Below are 18,383 nucleotides of genomic sequence, written 5' to 3' on the forward strand. Positions count from 1 at the left end.
TTTATTCCCAACAATATGTTCAAATTCATCATGAGTACATGAGAATTTCTTGTTCAAGCACGCTAAAGACCTTCCTCTTATTGACAGTTGCCATGGTGACTCCTGGTATCAGAGCCCCAATAATGTGGGCTTTTTTCTATTTGTGGTGCTGGCGCATGACTCAGAGTGATCAAGCTCAGACTTCATTAACCCTCTGTCTCATTGAAAAAAAAACCCCCAAAAAAGCAAGTTCAACATTCAGTGTCTTTTTATGTCCTCCTTAGAATTTACATGCAAAACTGCCCCAGAAAAATTGTCCAGGTTTACATGTGTAATGGGATACTACCAGCCTGAACTGGAATCACGGGGGGGCCAAATAGGAATTTCAACAAAATACAACAAAGATATTAAACCAAAAAATAAATAAAATAAATAAAAAATAAAAATATTCAGGAGTTTTATTTTGAAATGTGTGACGTCAAGATGTGAAGAGGCTGGGTGGGAAGAGTGTATGGAGGAAGATATGGCTAGACATTCCCAGCTTGATGCCACTGGTAGGGTGGGAGATGAACCAGCAGCTGTACGGAGTGACGTCACTGCAGAAAGATCCTGCAGAACTGAGGAGGCGGGCCAACCTCGGCCCCCACTGACTTACAACCTGACAAACCAAACAATGACCAAACAATGCGGCGTTGCACTTGAAGATGTTTTTGAGTCAATGGGTGTTTGCATTGAACGGTGAAAAGCAGAAGTGAACGGACGTCACGTCGAGTCAGAACAGGACGAGCAGATGTTCTCCTCAGCCCCTGGGATCAGACTTGTAATCTAGAATATTGGGCATTTTTCTGCACGGTTGACCTGAAACTCCCAGAAGTTTGGGAGTTTGGTGCAACGACTGGCCGGCAAAAACCTTTGTGGCTGACTTCTACAATCCTCCACCAGCTCTGCTCGCTTGCCTTTAAGAGCAAACAAACAAACAAGACTTCTGTCAACCTTCGTCGTACACAACGTTCCCAGCAGAACATTCCTCAGGTTTGATTGAAAGACATTTTTTGGCCATGTGCTACTCCTGAATCATAACTGGCAGCATACCGTTCTGCAACAGCACGAAGGCAAAACATTTAACTTGAAAAACAGAAGTTGCTTGTGATATCATCGTCAGCTCCACTTCCCATCATTGGAAGTTTAACTTCCGTGTTTGAATTTCCGAAGCATGGCACGACTTGGCTGAGGCCAAGGAGCTCACATCAAATGCTGTGCTAACCTGCAACCTGCAGGTTAGTAGCACCGCTGCACCAGCGCAGGAAAAAAAAACCAAAAGACCTCCCACACCAAGACGCCAAATTCAGCCATTCAAGCTAGCGGCAGTCCCGTGTGTTCGTTCAAGCAGGCGCTAACTGAAGCTAGCCACCGCCAGCTGGAGCATCCCAACCAACCAAGGACTCTGCGGGTAGCAGGATACACCTCTACCAAGGCCTGCTCTCTGCCCATGTGTATGGGCTTCTGCCTTCATTACATCCCACCTTCACTACTGCTACAGCGTGAGGCACAACCTCCAAACTCCTCAATAAACCCCTATACGTCCAAAATTCTGCAGCCCGCCTCCTCACTTACACCCACTCTGGTGACCGTATCACCCCCGACCTTCAGGACCTCCACTGGCTCCCCGTCCCACAACACATCCACTTCAAATTCCTCCTCCTCCTCCCCAGTGAAGCCCTCCACGACCAGGCCCCTTCTTACCGTCACACCCGGGTTTGCAGGCTCCGTTCTTCCAACGCTGATCTTCTCACCACTGCCAAGACCAAGCAGAGAACTTGGAGGGGGAGGGGGGGACAAAGCCGTCTCCATTGCTGCCCCCACCCTCTGGAACTCACCCTCAACTCCGGGCCGTGACTGCACTCACCTCAAATTCCTATAAATAAAATGCATTAATACTAGCAGTCGTATTGCATGTTATAATTACTGTATTATATTATTATATGTTGCTTAGTCCTGTCCCAGATATCATGGTGAGCTGGTGATAAATGTTTGCGATTTAGCTTTTTGAAAGTTGTGTAATCTATTCACACCGACAAATCTTCATGTACACCCATTAAACCAAGAGGATATTTTCAGATATTTGTCTTTCTGCTTAAGTAAATAATTATCAACACAGGATCCAGTCTTTCAAGTATTTCAACCTCGTATTTGCGATGCTTGTTATATTGCAACATGTGCCGTTTCTTCAATGATGAAATTGGCCTAAATCAATTTCAATCAAATCAAATTAAATGTTCTTGTTTTTACCTGGCTGACGAGGAACATCTCTCTGCTGTGTTTAGAAGGTCTTTTCTGCGCAGCTGCAGACTGGCTGGAGGAAGGGTCGCGTCACGCTTCCTCGTTCGGCTCAGCCCCCCTGTCCCACTGAACATCCGGTCCTTCCGTGTCATATGACCTCCACTCTCAAGTCATTCATATTGGCGTTGCTCCGGTGCTAGCGCATCTCAGTCATCAAGGTTTGCTTTGCTGGGGTTTCTGCGGCTATATATTTTTTTTTATATAAAAATCCAACGATGGCAACATTGGTGGCGAACAGAGCAATGGACATTAACGGCTTGGCTGCAGCGGCGAGGACGCACACCCAGGCTGTGACCAGGAACTACATCTCTCAGCCCAGGCTAAGTATGTAGCACAGTCGGCTAGCGCTGATAGGCGAGCGACATTTCCGACCCTTGTCAACATGTACTGTTAATCACGAGACGCGTTTATGAATGAAGGCCCTGAAGCTGAATGTTGTCCTTAAGGTTTATAAATAAATGTTGTCCTCAAGGTGGATGAATAAATGGACTGCATGCGTTGTTGTTAAGGATCAACTGAAATGGCTGCGGTTAATATTACATGAGCAGCGAATGCATTTTTTTTTTAAACAGGTATTTTCTGCACATTTTCTGTCTATTCTTCGTGTTTTAAGGGATGTCAATCAGTCTTTTCTTCCCCTGAGCTCCATTTCAAATGTCCCGACTGTACGCGTACAGTGTCTTGAATGTGCCATCTAAGCATTTTTTGGATGAGTTAGCAGTGGCTAGCTTGCTAGCGCCTTTCGAAATCGTTATTAATCGACTACTTAAATTCACAGTAGTCAAGTCTAACCTCAATTGTGGGGTACAGTACGCATGTAACAAATGTAGTGGCCGATCTCTCTCGCCGATGCTTGGGTTTGTTTTGTTTTTTTTGTATCTTCAACGTTGTTGTCCTGCGTATTTGAACGTCAACCTTGCAGGGGATTAGCTGAGGTTAGAGGATAGCGACATAAACGATTTAAAATTGTGGGTTCTGTCTAGTTTGTTCAGCATGGGACACGTCTGTCGCGTTCAGGTCGTGCCCGTGTCAAAAAATATTGCTTTTTTGATGAGGCTACGTTCAACCATAGACATGTGACAGATGGTCAGTCGCTCATGTGATCTGGTCACGAGTGGTTCGTGACGTACAGCGCAATGCAATACAAGGAAGAAGGTGGAGGTTTGCGCAAGAGATTGGCCAAGCTATATGAAAGTGCTCAGTTTCCTTATGATATCGACTTACAATTATTTCAAAACCTCGGATCTTCCGCAACGTGCAGGGAATGCACAGTCATCAACGTTGCCGTGAGAAACCGAGCTGAGGTTCGTGATGGCATCAAGGCCTCCTCATTAAAGAAACCATTGATTAGATGATTGAACCCATCAGCCACTGTCTCTCTTTATCAGTGCCATCTGCTGTTGTTCCCCATAGTCTGTAAAGTGGTTTGTTTAGATGGAGGAACCTCTTTCTGACCAGCATGTAGTTAACACGCTGTCTGCATTGAACTACGTGGTGTGGACTTTTCAGGTGTCACCCACACACGGATCCCCATTCCAGATGCAAACAATTTTCTGATGAATTGGTCATAACAATGAAATGAATTAATTTTGAATGATTGAAATCAGTTGACCTTTCCGTGGTCCTGACAATTTTAATGAGTGCTGGGTTACTTGAATGGAGTGCACACGCAGAAACACACGAGAGGAGAAGAAGAAGAAGAATACTCGGGAACAACACACACTACGAAGCACATTGTTGTTCCATTTTAAGTGAATTGAGCACTTGTTAGTGTTCCCTAAGGGGGCATTTTGATATACAGCAGCCACTGGCATGATCATTGCATAAGACTGAACACATACAATTATGATAGAAACCTCAGGAATCCAGAATAGAATCAGTATGGATGAAATAGAAGAAGACGTCGTGGAAGTTCTAAAGTTGTCATCCCACCAAATCTTCAAATACAACAAACCAAATCACGGTTTGAAGATGAGCCCCAGTGGCCTCGACCGTGGCAATATTGTTCATGTTTTTGTCTCGTGTTGGTAAATTGTTCCCTATCAATGCCAGCTCTGTTCTCAGCTTCTGTTTCAATTTAACACACGCTAGCATCGGTGGAGTTAAGCCAGTGTTCTTCATGGTGAAAAGTTTTCCTTTGTTTTGCATGTTCTTTCTTTGTGTTGACCGGAGTTGTGAGATTATTCCCATTTAGTAATGAATGATTTTGTGACCTAAGCGATCGTTTGACCTTCTCCGTTCTGCCTGCGGGGGCAGTGTTTCGATGAGTTTACTTGTTTGCCGAAAGGCATCGCACAAAAAAAAAAGTATAACATGAGTCTGGCGAGGCGCTGGGCGGTACACACGTGAAGTGACTCCGCCCACGCTGAGCTGCTAGCAAGCTGCCAATAGAAACTGGGCACCTTTCATCTTAACTCACCACATCACATCAACTCATTAATTTATTCAAGTTATACCATAGAATTCTATTTAGGACCGACTGCATATCCAAGTTTGGGATGCATAGTATTGTTTCTGCTTGGTTTAATGGAAGTTGGGAGACGAAATGGCAATGCAAAAAAAAAAAAGAAAAAACCCAAATAATAAAACGACAAACACACAGCAGGGTTTACAGTGGAATGACGATGGTCCACGTTCTCCCAAATCCTGGAATTTCTAACGGTTGTCCTCGCTGTCCTGGCCCGGCAGTTTCCAGGAGCTGCCCTGAGCTTCCAGGCAGATCCAACAAAACTCCGCTCAAATGTTCGTCTGCACGTAGTGAAGAGCTTTGCAGCCCCTCTGTCCGTCCATGTTAAGTGGCAATTCAGCAGAAGCGAAGACGAGATGAAGGCTTGAGAGGAAGGATTATCAGTTTGTTTTTGGTTGTTTTGTTTTTTTCACGGGACATCCGTGTTCCTGGGTTTGGGCCAGTTAGTATTCCCATGTCCTGCTTGGGCTTGTTAATTCCTTCAAGTAGCGGCTAAGATGCAATTTTTTTTTTTTTTTTTTTTTTGAGGCTGCACATCACAGTAACCATTGCTTTGTAGTGCCCATTTATTGTCTGAACGTTGATTCAGCCCATTTCTGCGTGGCTCCCCACTCAGTCGGCTAATTGAATTGTGTAGGAATGCCGTGTCCCTCTTTTCTCTGGCGGCTGAATGGTCTCTTTAGTATTTCACACCAAGGTGTCCTTCAGGTTGCAAGGTCAGGCTACCAAAACAGCTTCTAGGGGTGGATTAGGACCAATTAACATCTCTGTGCACAAAGAGCCCGCGGCAGCTGAACGGGCTGCAGCGTGACCTGTTGTCTGTGAATACCAAGGCATGGAACTGCTGCACTTGAGCTGAAGTAGCAGAAGAGGGCGGAGAAAGTTTTCAAAACGTAATGGAAAATGTTGCTACTTCACACCGTCTTAATGTAAAGGCCATTTAGCGATTGTTCACCCGGGAAAACGAGAGCGCTCACTATTTTTCTGTCGTTACTGTCACAATTATAAGAAGGTGTGCGCTATCAATTGGCCTTCGTTGCACCGGACCTGAATAAAATGCTTCTTCCATAAACGGGCTTTCGGCCCGTGGATGCCCGCTGCCCCCCCCCCACCCCCCCTCCAGCCCAGGACTAATGAAATGTCAGAACAATGAACAGCCCCAGATAAAAGTATTGGAGATGTGAAAGTGCATACTGTAAAAAGAAAAAAGGGTGCATGTATGTATGAATATTGATTGATTGATTTATTATTACAGACTCAAGGTCCAGTTCACAAGATTAAAAAAAAAACCTGTGTGTGTGTGAATATATACACATACAGGCACGACCTGAAAAATGAGAATATCAAGTCAAAGTTTCATTCAAGTTTTATTTTGGCAATTTAACATAAAAGATGAAAGCAACACATCTTATTGAGCCATTCCACGCAACAAATTGACATCTCAAGCAGTTCCTTGTTGTAACTTTGCTGATTAAGATTTTCAGCTGATTAAAAGCACAAAGCCACAAACTCAGGAAATGAGAACACTGCGAAAAGCTTCAGTTTTGTAGCTTCAAAGTCTTTGGGCTCCCTGCTCATCAGCAGCGGCCCTATCAACCCGATGCTTATGTAATTTCTGCAGGTGTGGCTGGGAGTCATTTTCATGCATTTTCCCGACATTTGCCCGCTTGACATTTTGGCGTGAAAGTGCATTAAAGCTCTGGAAATGTCAGCGTTAAAGGCCATGTTGTGGTTATTAATGGCCCGGCTGTTACAAAGTCTTTTCTTCCCGCTGCAGATTGGCGGCTTTTAGCCCAACAAAGCAAATTGAAATATTTTCAGTCGCGCCTGTGTTATTATTTTTATCATCTCCTGGCCTTTTGAATTAAACAAGTGAACCGTGCTTTCTTTCAGCCTACTCCACTGTCTCTGGTGTGAACGGACCTCTGGTGATCCTGGACAATGTAAAGGTAAAGCCGAGCCTGCAGGCTGCCTCTCAAGTGCAGCTTCTTTATTAAACATTGTTTATTGAATATAATGCACGCGTCGTACGACTCCGAGTCACCCAGTTTCAATGCTAAAGACTGATGAATTAACATCATTGCATCTTGACACACAAGGCACACAGAATAGAGCTCCGTATGGACCACAGACCTACCTTTGAACAGCAGTTTTATGGCTTTCAGTAATGCGCTCGTGTGTTAAATGTTAATTATATATTTTTGTTTTGATGTCTTTGATTCAGTTCCCCAGATATGCTGAGATTGTGCATCTGACCTTGCCCGATGGCACAAAGAGAAGTGGGCAGGTCCTGGAAGTGATTGGGAGCAAGGCAGTGGTGCAGGTAAGATGCACTCATCAGGATGCTTGGTAAATGTACAGCAGGTTTTACCAGGTGCAATCAACAAACGGCACAATTATCTTTTGAAATTTCTAATTCAATGCAAATTGATGCTATCAAATGTATAGACGTCAAAGTGAAGGGAGCTTTGGGAAGGTTGTGTCATTCTCGCTGCAGCAGTGCTGTGTCAGCAGGACACACTGCACACACTGCACTGTGGCCTATTTCCGCTACGAAATACCAACGGCCTCACCACTGCAGGATGGACCTGCAGTCAACCAAAAAGCAGCTGAGGCTCAGGAACATCCGTTCTGCTGCCAGATGTTCTGATAAGGAAGTATTGGAATGTCCAGTCAGTGGTCTCAGACTGGACAAACTGCATCCACTCACATCCCGACCTGCACTCAGAAGTGACCGTGGTGTAGTTTGAGTCCTTGCGTGAGGAGAAACTCCCTCCCTCTGTCTGGGTCTGGCTGGAGGAGTGCAATTAACCCACACTTGCTGATTTTCCACACAAAGAGGACCATTAAAGGCACCGTGGCTTATTTTTGCAGAAAGTACCAGAGAGAAAGAAAACATAATGATGAATGTTATACAAAATACTCAACAAGGAGCTAAAAGCTAAAGATGCTGGAATCATGATAATTGGGGAAGTGACGATTTCATGCCAGACGGACGGATGAGAAAAGGTTTGGCGGCTGGTTGGAACCAGTTCAGCCAGCATCCGTTCACTCACTGTTATCACTGCTGTATTTCTGTGATGGTGAGTTGTTGTCACTGACTTGTCAGGTCAGCTCCACCGGGCTGTGTTTAAAGCTGAGGAAGTTCTGAAGTTTGCTGCTTTGGTTGAGGAAATCTTTTGCAACCGTCGTGTTCCTGAACAGTGGACTGCTGCCTTCCCGTAGTTGTTGATGGCTCGTGTGCAGTGAGTCTCTGTTATTCAAGTCGCTCTGCTCTGCTCCTGGTGTGTTGCAGGTGTTTGAAGGAACTTCAGGCATCGACGCCAAGAAGACGGCTTGTGAATTCACCGGTGACATCCTGCGCACCCCGGTGTCGGAGGACATGCTGGGTAAGATGCAATCATCATCATCATCATCATCATCATCTTAGCAGGACAGCAGGGGAGGTTTGCTGTGGAGGTGGCTGGGGGCGTGGTTGACTCGGCCCGTACATGCAGACCACGGAAGTTTTTCTCAATTGTTCCTGTTTGGGTTCTGTGTCTCTGCCATGATTTTCATATCAAATGCTCTTATTTTTGGAAGTACCATTAAGAGGAAGTTACATGCATGAATGTGGAAGTACTTCCTGTGTGTGTGTGTGTGTATCACCCTGGAGAGCCATTAGTGCCTCTTTCTGTATGGAGTGTAAAAAAAACTCCTAAAGGAAATTTGATTGGATACAGCTGTAGTTATCTTCATTTTGCAGTATTGTATATTTGTTATATTTAATAAGAAACCACTCCCCTCCCCCGCCCACTTTTCAGGCCGTGTGTTCAATGGCTCAGGGAAACCTATTGACCGCGGGCCCAGTGTTCTGGCAGAGGACTACCTGGATATTATGGGTAAGGCTTCACACACCTGTATGATGAAGTGTACAAAACAATGAAAGATATGTGGCATTTATCCATGGCCTGTTGAGCAGTTCTTCCTCTATTGGGAATATTTATGGAGAGTAACTTGGAAATGAACGTGACCCTGAATCTCTGCGCTCTGCTTCGCCTCTGTTTGCAGGCCAGCCAATCAATCCTCAGTGTCGTATCTACCCCGAGGAGATGATCCAGACCGGCATCTCGGCCATCGATGGCATGAACAGCATCGCCAGAGGACAGAAGATCCCCATCTTCTCTGCTGCTGGGCTGCCACACAATGAGGTCCAGACCGTGAACACTCATAGTGTTTTATTAAGCAGTAGGACGAATTGAGAGCCTTAATAACTCTATTGATTATTAAGGCAATCAATCACTCAAATTTTATTTATATAGCACCTTCCAACAACCAAATGGTGCACGAGGTGCTTTCCAGAGTGAAACAAATAAAAGCAGTTACAATAGAAACAGTTAAAATAGAGCAAAACTGTGAGAAAAACTAAACAAAAAAAACCACAACATAACATAAATGAAGTGTTTTCAAGCTTCTATGGAGATGCTGATGAGATGTATGGACAGCTCTCTATCTTCAAAGTGAGCAGCAAGTGTGCACTTGAGGCGACATGATAACATTGCAGATGTTGGTGGTGTGTTTAAAGGCTGCGTCGTACTCAACCCAGTGAAATAAGAGCTTTTAAAACCGTTCAAACATCTCCACATTACTAAAGTAAGTAGGAAAAAAGTGCAACAGTATTATTGGCAAAGCGTTCGCCAACATTGAATCAGAGTGAGACGGTGTGAAGACGCGGTTGCTGCGCGCGAGTTCAAAAGTAGCCCAGATTGGACAATGATTAAAAAAAAATAATAAAAAAAATCCTTGTTGTGGCTTCTGAAAGGAGGGGAAACTTTTCCACCTTTGAACCCCAAGAAGTGGAATTGCGTTGCTGTGCCAGGGTAACTCAGAGGAGGCCTGGGCACAGAGGATCCCAGCAGAGAGGGGGCCAGTCAGTGGAAGTACGAGCAGCAGACAAAGTCCACGTAACAGACACTGGACTTGTGTTGTTTGGGCTGTTGATGATGGAACTGATGCTGGCAGTAGAAGTGCAGCTGACTCGCTGTCCACACTGGCTATTTGACAGATGTGCAATGTAATGGTTGACTGGAAATTTCTATTGGTAGAATGCATTCGTACATCAATGACTCTGGTCAGTTGTGCTGGTCAGGCCTGGTCTCAGCCAGAAGGTTCAGACCCAGCCAGCCAGCCAGTCAGTCCAGCCCTGGTGCTGAGCCATGGGTGCCTCGTCTGGATGGAAAGCAGAAGTGTAGGTCAGCTGGAGCTGCAGTGGCCTGACTCACGTCCTTCTGTTTTCCTCTTCTTTCAGAAGCTATTTTCACTCCAGCACTGCCACCAGAAAATGAACCCGGGTTGAAAGCACATACAGTACCGGGTCAAGTTCAGACACGGAAATGAAATTTATTCAAATGAAGCGTAGTTCAAGTGTTGCAAGTGCGACAGAAATTGTAGCGAAGCACAAGATGAACTGGCGGCCTGTTAAGTTCCAGGTGTTTGAGTTGCTTCAGGAGTTCCTCTGGACTGCTCTAGAGTTGTTGGTCTTCGCACCGTCACCGTCACAGTTGCCTCACAACAATGATATTGAGAGTTTCACACGGCACAAGAGTACAAAAACCCCAAGAATGGACTTTTCTCATTTAGTTTAATGTGTATTGCGAGGTATTGAGCGGAAAGCAGAAGTCCAGAAACGATCATGTGACTCTGAGAAAATAGCCGACTGTGTTGTTCACACACACCAGTCACCAGTTTGCTTGTTTCCATGGTCATGTTTCTCCTGTTAGTCGTCACAAAAATTCCAATCTTCAACCTCAAAGACAGCGCTCAACAAGACAGAATTTTTATTGAGGTTTTTTTTTTGTGTGTGTTTTGCTGAGCTACAGTGTGAAAGGAGATTTTGATAATTGTGCATACATTGTAGTCATTAATGAATAATGATACAAAAAAACCCACTGACTTTTATTTTAACTTTAATTTTTATCCTCAAGATCTTCTCATCACCCACTGAATTCACTGCATTCACTGAATTCACTTACATTTGCATTTGGGAAGTTTACAACTTTTATTCATATAAATTCTTGTAGACAGCGCACAGACAGTGTTTGATGCGAAGGGTTTGTTGGTTGCTTTGCTGCGTTTAGCTTTGTTCTTCAACTCGTCAGCAGTGGGAAACTAAATTCCTCTTTTTCCAGCAATATTGTATCACAGTAGCAGCTCTTCAGTCCCCACACATGCATGAACTCCTTTCCCCTGCTTAATCCAGTGGGTTTAATAATCTTTGCTGGTGCAGTTATTATTGGTACCGGTTCACTCCTCTTATTCCATGAGCGAGCAGAGCGACGCCTCTCAAAGTGCTCATCCTACCACCACCTGCTGTTGCTGTGAGTCACAGTCAGTGGAGAGATTCATAGATGCAAAAACTTTCCTTCGGTAACTTATTGAAGGAGAGATTTTTCCTTCAATATTGTAACGAAAAAAAAAAAAAAGTTCAATTCTGTGAGAATATTCTTATTTTCAGCACAGAATCCGTTCAAATTGAGCCGAGCTGTGCTGCCAAATGTTTGCATGTTGTGACCTGGTCTCTCTCTTTTTTTTCCACTGTCCTCTCCAGATTGCGGCCCAGATCTGTCGCCAGGCCGGCCTGGTCCAGAAGTCCAAAGACGTCATGGACTACAGCGCCGAGAACTTTGCCATCGTCTTTGCAGCCATGGGGGTGAGTGAGGAGCCGCCGCACGCTGCGGCGCTCGAGTGGATATTTTAACTTATCACCCCAATCAGCCGTTTTGAAATCCAATCCCCGCTGCGAGCCGGGGCCACGCCTGTTTGACTGCGTCCCACTGTGGCCTGTTGTTGCCGCTTGATTTAACCCTGGAGTCCCTCTGATTACTTCTGCACCTCTGAGCATATCCCCACCCATGTGGACGCATGAATGACCCAGCGGCACAATGGCTCCTTTAACACTGTTACCTCTCGGATATCGGGTTCCTCCCACTCAGCTGCTACTTTGACACGCTTTGCCGACCGCGTTTGTTGCCGCTTGACCCCTGCACGTCTCCCACCATTCACACAAATGGCCTCCTGCGCCGGCCTTAATCAGCGCACACCTGACGCCGGCCAGTCAAGCTGTCGCGCTGGAGACGCCTCCGATTCTTATCGGCCTCTCGAGTCCCGCGAAGTGACACAGTTCCACTTCTCCCAGGATTCCCCCCCGAGCGGCGCGGTTGCACGCTGCTTCCTGCTCCATCACGACGCTCTGACGCCACGGCGGGCGTGCGTGCGTGCGTGCGTGTGCGCTGAAAGGAGAAATCGGTGGCCATTTGGCTCACGTTTCGGACACCGTGTCTGTGTGATTTCACGAACCAAACTGCAGCCAAATGTAGACAAGGTGTTGCCAGAAACAATGAAGTGCAACTGCAGAAAAACCAACACAGTTATTGAGGGTGAAAAAATCTCTAGGAAAAAAAAAACACATTTAGATGGAGTCGACCAATCTGAATTGTTATGGAAGACCATTAATAGGGTTCATTAATTTAGCATGACTTGTGTAGTTAGTGTATAAACATTTATAATTCTGATGTAATTATGATGCAGTCAGTGCAGCAGTCCATGGAGCAAACTGAAGCAGATTCTCTTCACTTTTATTATTTATTATGATTGCGTTTTTGGAAGAACATATTTCTATTTGCTTTTCTGATATGTGACAATTGAAATTTTCAAGCTTTTATATTTTATTTTTTTAATATTTAAAATTTCCAGACTGAGGACGTGAAATCCATCTCTGAATGTCTCAAGACTGAAGCCTGAGCTTCACATTTTACATTTGATTTGATTTGATTTGATTTGATTTGAATGCTTTATTTCCATCATGTAAATTATAACAAAAAACAGCTCAATAAAAAATAAAACTGTTAAAAAAAAAAACCCACAAGAAATCTAAGTTAATAGAAGCTGCATATAAGATGACAGGAGCGAAGAGGAGCAGGGAGAAGTGCATTAGATGAAGATGATGTGTTGAAGCATGCGAGCAGTTGTGTCTGACTGTCCAGCAGCACTGCACAGTGTGTTCAGGCTGTATTCCAGAGGAGGACCTCCTCATGGAAAAGCGTGTGGACTGCTTGTCTTCCAGGTCAACATGGAGACCGCTCGCTTCTTCAAGTCGGACTTTGAGGAGAACGGCTCCATGGACAACGTGTGTCTCTTCCTCAACCTGGCCAACGATCCCACGTCAGTCCCAGACCCAAACCCACTCCACCTGGCATTCTATTGTACAAGTGCATCATGTTCAAGGTGAATTCATCCCCGACTCTTGTTGACATTTCCACTCTGGCCAATCAGCATCGAGCGCATCATCACCCCTCGCCTGGCGCTGACGTCTGCAGAGTACCTGGCCTACCAGTGCGAGAAGCACGTCCTGGTCATCCTGACGGACATGAGCTCCTACGCTGAGGCTCTGAGAGAGGTACGACGGCAACAGCAGCAACATGTTATCATTATTGATACTATTAGTGTGTGTGTGTGTGTGTGTGTGTGTGTGTGTGTGTGTGTGTGTGTGTGTGTGTGTGTGTGTGTGTGTGTGTGTGTGTGTGTGTGTGATGTTGTTGCACCACTGAAACTGCAACAATCACACACACACACACACACACACACACACACACACACACACAGGTTCATCACTGGAGGATTCCATCACTTGGATGATTCATATTCATTTAGCAATATTGATTCACAATACATATCAGGCTTCGATATCAACATTGTTGTTGATAAAGTATAAAGTAATAATAATAATAGAGTTTTTGAAGTGAAGCACATTGCAGCGTGCAGCAGTGTTACTGCTTCTAGTGTATGGTGGTTATACAGAAAGGGGTCACTTGAGTTCATTGCTGTGCAGCAGCCGCTGGGCTCAGGCTTCCTGCACTTTGCCCTCATTAACGCTGCCAGCGAGCGGTCGACTCGTCCTGGCCCACTTGTTTACGTCTGCCACGGCTCTTTAATGCCGCTTCTGTACGCTTGCAACACAGCCGGCGCTTTTATTTGACAGCTCTGTGTCTTATTGACTCTGCTGCGCGTGACCTTGGCACCGCTGCATCTTTCAGCAGCCTGAACTCCGGCTGACGTTTAACTTTTGCTCCCATTCACACTTGAGGAGGTCGAGCTTTGCATTGAGTCTGCGCTTCAAAGGTTGTTTGTCGAGCTCCTCCACCCGCAAGTCAAGGGTGCACAATATGAATTTGATTTTCGGCTTCTGCTCCACTCACTTGACCTACGGGGGGGGGGGGGCAAAGGATTTGCCGGCGGTCGCGTCTTTCAAGGGTCTGAAATAGAACAGCGACGTGTCTTAACCCGCTGTTTGCTGCCCCGGTAGCACTGAAGCCTCCTCAACGACTCACACAGATGCATGGTTCATCAAAGGAGTTCCTCATTAGGGGCCGAGCCTGAGTGTACGGCTCTGCTCACAGGTGTTCAGTCCAGTAGCCGGGGTGTTTCAGAGCCTGTCTTTCTATAGATGGATAGATATATGATAGATAGATATATGGATAGATATATGGATAGATAGATATATGATAGATAGATATATGGATAGATAGATATATGATAAATAGATATATGGATAGATAGATATATGATAGATATATGGATATATGGATAGATAGATATATGATAGATATATGATGGATAGATATATGGATAGATAGATATATGATGGATAGATATATGGATGGATAGATATATGATGGATAGATATATGATGGATAGATATATGGATAGATAGATATATGATAGATAGATATGTGGATAGATATATGGATATATGGATGGATAGATATATGATAGATAGATATATGGATAGATATATGGATAGATAGATATATGATGGATAGATATATGGATATATGGTTAGATGGAAGCGCTTTATTGATCTCAATTTCTTTTTTTTTGTTAAAGATCAACTCTACATTATCCAGTAGCTCCAGACAGACGTGTGTGTTTCTTGATGTTGTGTTGTTTGCGTCGCTGCCCTGCAGGTGTCGGCTGCCAGGGAGGAGGTTCCTGGCCGTCGGGGCTTCCCAGGCTACATGTACACCGATCTGGCCACCATCTATGAACGCGCTGGCCGAGTGGAGGGCAGGAACGGCTCCATCACTCAGATCCCAATTCTGACCATGCCCAACGATGGTGAGGCTGCGTCAACATAGACTCCTCTGTGTGTGTGTGTGTGTGTGTGTGTGTGTGTGTGTGTGTGTGTGTGTGTGTGTGTGTGTGTGTGTGTGTGTGTGTGTGTGTGTGTGTGTGTGTGTGTGTGTGTGTGACCCACTTGGATCAACAGCCAATGAAATGACACCTTTTCATGGTTCTGCTGTACCAGCGGTGATCTGTCTCTGGTACAAGAAGCCGACTGACAGCTCAGCTGATGCAGCTGAAGCCTCCGTTGCAGTGGCTTTGCTGCACGGCGGGCCATTTATTTCCATTTCCTGCAGTGAAATATTCATCTTATTCACCTGAAGTGCACCACGACCCTCCAGCTTCAACATTGGAATTTGATCCATCCTTTCAAAACATTTGAAGGCGCACAATCCAGCGGTGCAATGCTGCGCCGCTAACGAGATAACGAAGCCCAGGAATCAGAACTGGTTTCCTTGTTGTGATCCAATCGCACTCTTGCATTCAAGCAGACCTCTTCATCCCTCTGGCAACAGAGGACGTTGATGAGACGTTGATGTGGTGGTCCGCACCGTCATTATTATTTCATCTGAATAAATGATCATTGCTTGCTGTTGCCATGTGATATTACTCCAGTATAAACCCACTTGTCAATGTATTTTTGTCCTGAGTGTCTCCCTTGATGCCTGACTGTGTTCCCTGCACAGACATCACCCATCCCATCCCTGATCTGACCGGTTACATCACCGAGGGTCAAGTCTACGTTGACAGGCAGCTGCACAACCGACAGGTGATTCACTGCGTTTGCAACACTTCACCACCAATTCTTTCCCTTTTAGTCGTCCTCCGTCCGCGCAGTCGACGTCAGTGCAGTGTGTTGTTGCGTCGACTGTGGGAAGAAGGCAGGCAGGGGGAAGACACAACTGTTGTGGCCTCGCCAGGACCAAAACTTTGAGAAAATACTGCACTTTTTTTTTTTTTTTTTTACAAGAGATTCTGAAGATCTGCTGTGTCATCTTTTAAAAAAAATAAAAAAATAAAAAAATAAATCTATTTTTAACCACCACATCAGGACTTATAAATTGAAATATGATAAGAAGGCTATTATTTTATTCATATCTAGAATAGCCACCAATTCATGCATCTATTTTTGATACCAGCGCTCGTTGAGCATAAACACTTGTCCTTCATCAGAAATGTGGTTGCAAACTTCTCATTCTAATTCAAAATGGCCATGCAAAACAAACAGGCAAGGTGTAAATTGCTCCGTAAAGACGTAGAATGCAATGTGAATGCATCGGTCAGTGCCAAAAGAATCCGTGGCTGTTCTTCTGAGACGTGCGACTGAGTCGTCGTCGTCGTCATCGTCATCATCATCACACAGTTTGTGTTGCGTTTGTGTTCCAGATTTACCCTCCCATCAACGTGCTGCCTTCACTGTCACGTCTGATGAAGTCGGCCATCGGGGAGGGAATGACCAGGAAGGACCACGCTGACGTCTCCAATCAGCTGGTAACAAAACAGTGGATGGGCTGATAGACAGTCAGCAGTTTGGACCCGGCTCCTCATGCAATGGATTTACTGTAGATGGACACTGAAGACATCAAATATATTAGCAATATGCCTTTAATGACTCGAAATATGATTTTTTTTTATTATTATCATTATTTGTTTTACCTTTTAAAAAAAAAAAATCCACATTAATTTGATTTCTTTCTGGTTTTTAAAATAAAATAAAAAAACAAATTTCATCAATTCTGCTGTACAGAAATCAGAAGTAAATATTGAATCTCAGCACGTTGAGCCTCGTCTTTGGCCATGACATCCGCCACCGTCGCTAACCATGTGCCATTGTGTTGGCAGTACGCCTGCTACGCCATTGGGAAGGATGTTCAGGCCATGAAGGCTGTGGTGGGAGAGGAGGCCCTCACTGCCGACGATCTCCTCTACCTCGAGTTCCTCCAGAAGTTTGAAAAGAACTTTATTGCTCAGGGTAAGTCTGTCGACGGCGTCCTCTCTCTCTCTCTCTCTCTCTCTCTCTCTCTCTTCTCTCTCTCTCTCTCTCTCTCTCTCTTCTCTCTCTCTCTCTCTCTCTCTCTCTCTCTTTCTCTCTCTCTCTCTCTCTCTCTCTCTCTCTCTCTCTCTCTCTCTCTCTCTCTCTCTCTCTCTCTGTCTCGGCCTTCGCGAGCAAATTGACTGAAGATCGAAGCCTCTGACTCAGGGTTCAAGTATGAAGCAAACCATTCCCCGTTAGTCTCGCCTGGGTGTTCTGTGGCAGTCTGGACTTCGGTGTGAAAAGGGAAAAAGCGCTTCAGACCTTCCTCCAAATCCTCGGCTGTTTACATCATCACCAGACGATGATCATGAAGACGATATCGGAAAGTTTCCCCCATGTTTAAACTTAGGAAGGGAAGGTACTGTGTAAGAACAGAACCGCGTGATTGGTCATTGCCAACGTTGCCTGGGCCTCGCAGCATAGAAGGGAAACATTAAGAGAGAGCCAACTGGGAGAGTGGGCCAGTCTAGGCAGTGTATTAAACTTTAACCAATATAAATATCAAATATCAAGCCAAATATCACACACGGGACTTTTAGTTTTTGGGTTGAATTCATTTTTTTTTATTCTTTTTTATTAATGTGCAAAAAAAATCTGTGCATGAAGTATTTCACAAATGAAATGGTTAGAAAAGTGTTTGTGTGTTGTTCCTTCAGTCTAATGTGTAGCGTGAGCAGGGTGTGAGCAGGGTGTGACTGAAGGTGTGCGGTGTTTGTCTCCCCGCAGGCCCCTACGACAACAGGACGGTGTATGAAACCCTGGACATCGGCTGGCAGCTCCTGCGAATCTTCCCCAAGGAGATGCTGAAGAGGATTCCCCAGAGCACCCTGTCCGAGTTCTACCCCCGAGAGTCCGCCGGCCGCCACTAGGGGACGCCGGCCGGATCTTCACCTTCTTCTCCCCGTTTGCGTCATCTTCGACCTCGCGGTGTCCTGCTTTGAAGGTCACCGGGGGGGTGGGGGGTCAGGGGTCAGGGGTCATTCCAGGTGTTCTCCCCGGGTGTGCGTGCTGGTTTATGGTGTGTATTTTCTTTTTGTCAAAAGGTGTGTATTGATAGTTTTAATGTCTTCCCTTCAGTGTACAGTAAATTCCATCTCTGTTCCTATTTATTTGTGTATGTTACTGCCATATTCCCACCCCTCCTATTTCACATCGTGTCCGTTTGCTGTTCAAATCGAGATAATAAGGTGATTGTAGCTTAGTGATTCCCAGTGATGTTGAAAGTTGACTTTGTTTTTTGTTTTTTTTTGTTTTTGTTTTTTTTTGTTTGGTTCCATTAAGATGAACAGAATATCAAATAGTGAAGATGCATTCTTGGCACTGGCGACGACGATGATGATGTGCTTGGTGTATTTTTTCCCCCTAAATTCCTTCGATGTCTCTTCACGTGACGGTACGAAGTAC

General features: G+C 45.1%; 1 protein-coding gene across 1 annotated transcript; it reads left to right on the plus strand.

Annotated features, from left to right (window-relative positions):
- The first annotated feature begins 2,390 nt into the window (after positions 1–2,390).
- atp6v1ba (ATPase, H+ transporting, lysosomal, V1 subunit B, member a) lies at positions 2,391–18,154 on the plus strand. Its single transcript, XM_076046183.1, has 14 exons — positions 2,391–2,643; positions 6,680–6,735; positions 7,011–7,109; positions 8,082–8,175; positions 8,590–8,667; positions 8,837–8,976; positions 11,373–11,474; positions 12,888–12,985; positions 13,097–13,220; positions 14,788–14,938; positions 15,631–15,713; positions 16,331–16,435; positions 16,787–16,916; positions 17,706–18,154. Exons 1-14 carry the CDS (start codon positions 2,535–2,537, stop codon positions 17,846–17,848), a joined length of 1,512 nt encoding a protein of 503 aa, XP_075902298.1. The 5' UTR covers positions 2,391–2,534; the 3' UTR covers positions 17,849–18,154.
- The last annotated feature ends 229 nt before the right edge of the window (positions 18,155–18,383 follow it).

The sequence above is a fragment of the Nelusetta ayraudi genome, unplaced genomic scaffold (genome assembly GCF_046127955.1).
Source record: "Nelusetta ayraudi isolate G7.1 ecotype Tasmania unplaced genomic scaffold, CSIRO-AGI_Nayr_v1 ptg000089l, whole genome shotgun sequence".
NCBI lineage: Eukaryota > Metazoa > Chordata > Actinopteri > Tetraodontiformes > Monacanthidae > Nelusetta > Nelusetta ayraudi.

What these genes read in the sequence shown, in the direction of transcription:
- atp6v1ba (XM_076046183.1), top strand. Translation starts at nt 2,535, where the DNA reads ATGGCAACATTGGTGGCGAACAGAGCAATGGACATTAACGGCTTGGCT. An exon ending in GGAGCAAGGCAGTGGTGCAG is followed by an intron (nt 7,110 to 8,081) that starts GTAAGATGCACT and finishes GGTGTGTTGCAG; the next exon opens with GTGTTTGAAGGAACTTCAGG. An exon ending in AACCTGGCCAACGATCCCAC is followed by an intron (nt 12,986 to 13,096) that starts GTCAGTCCCAGA and finishes CTGGCCAATCAG; the next exon opens with CATCGAGCGCATCATCACCC.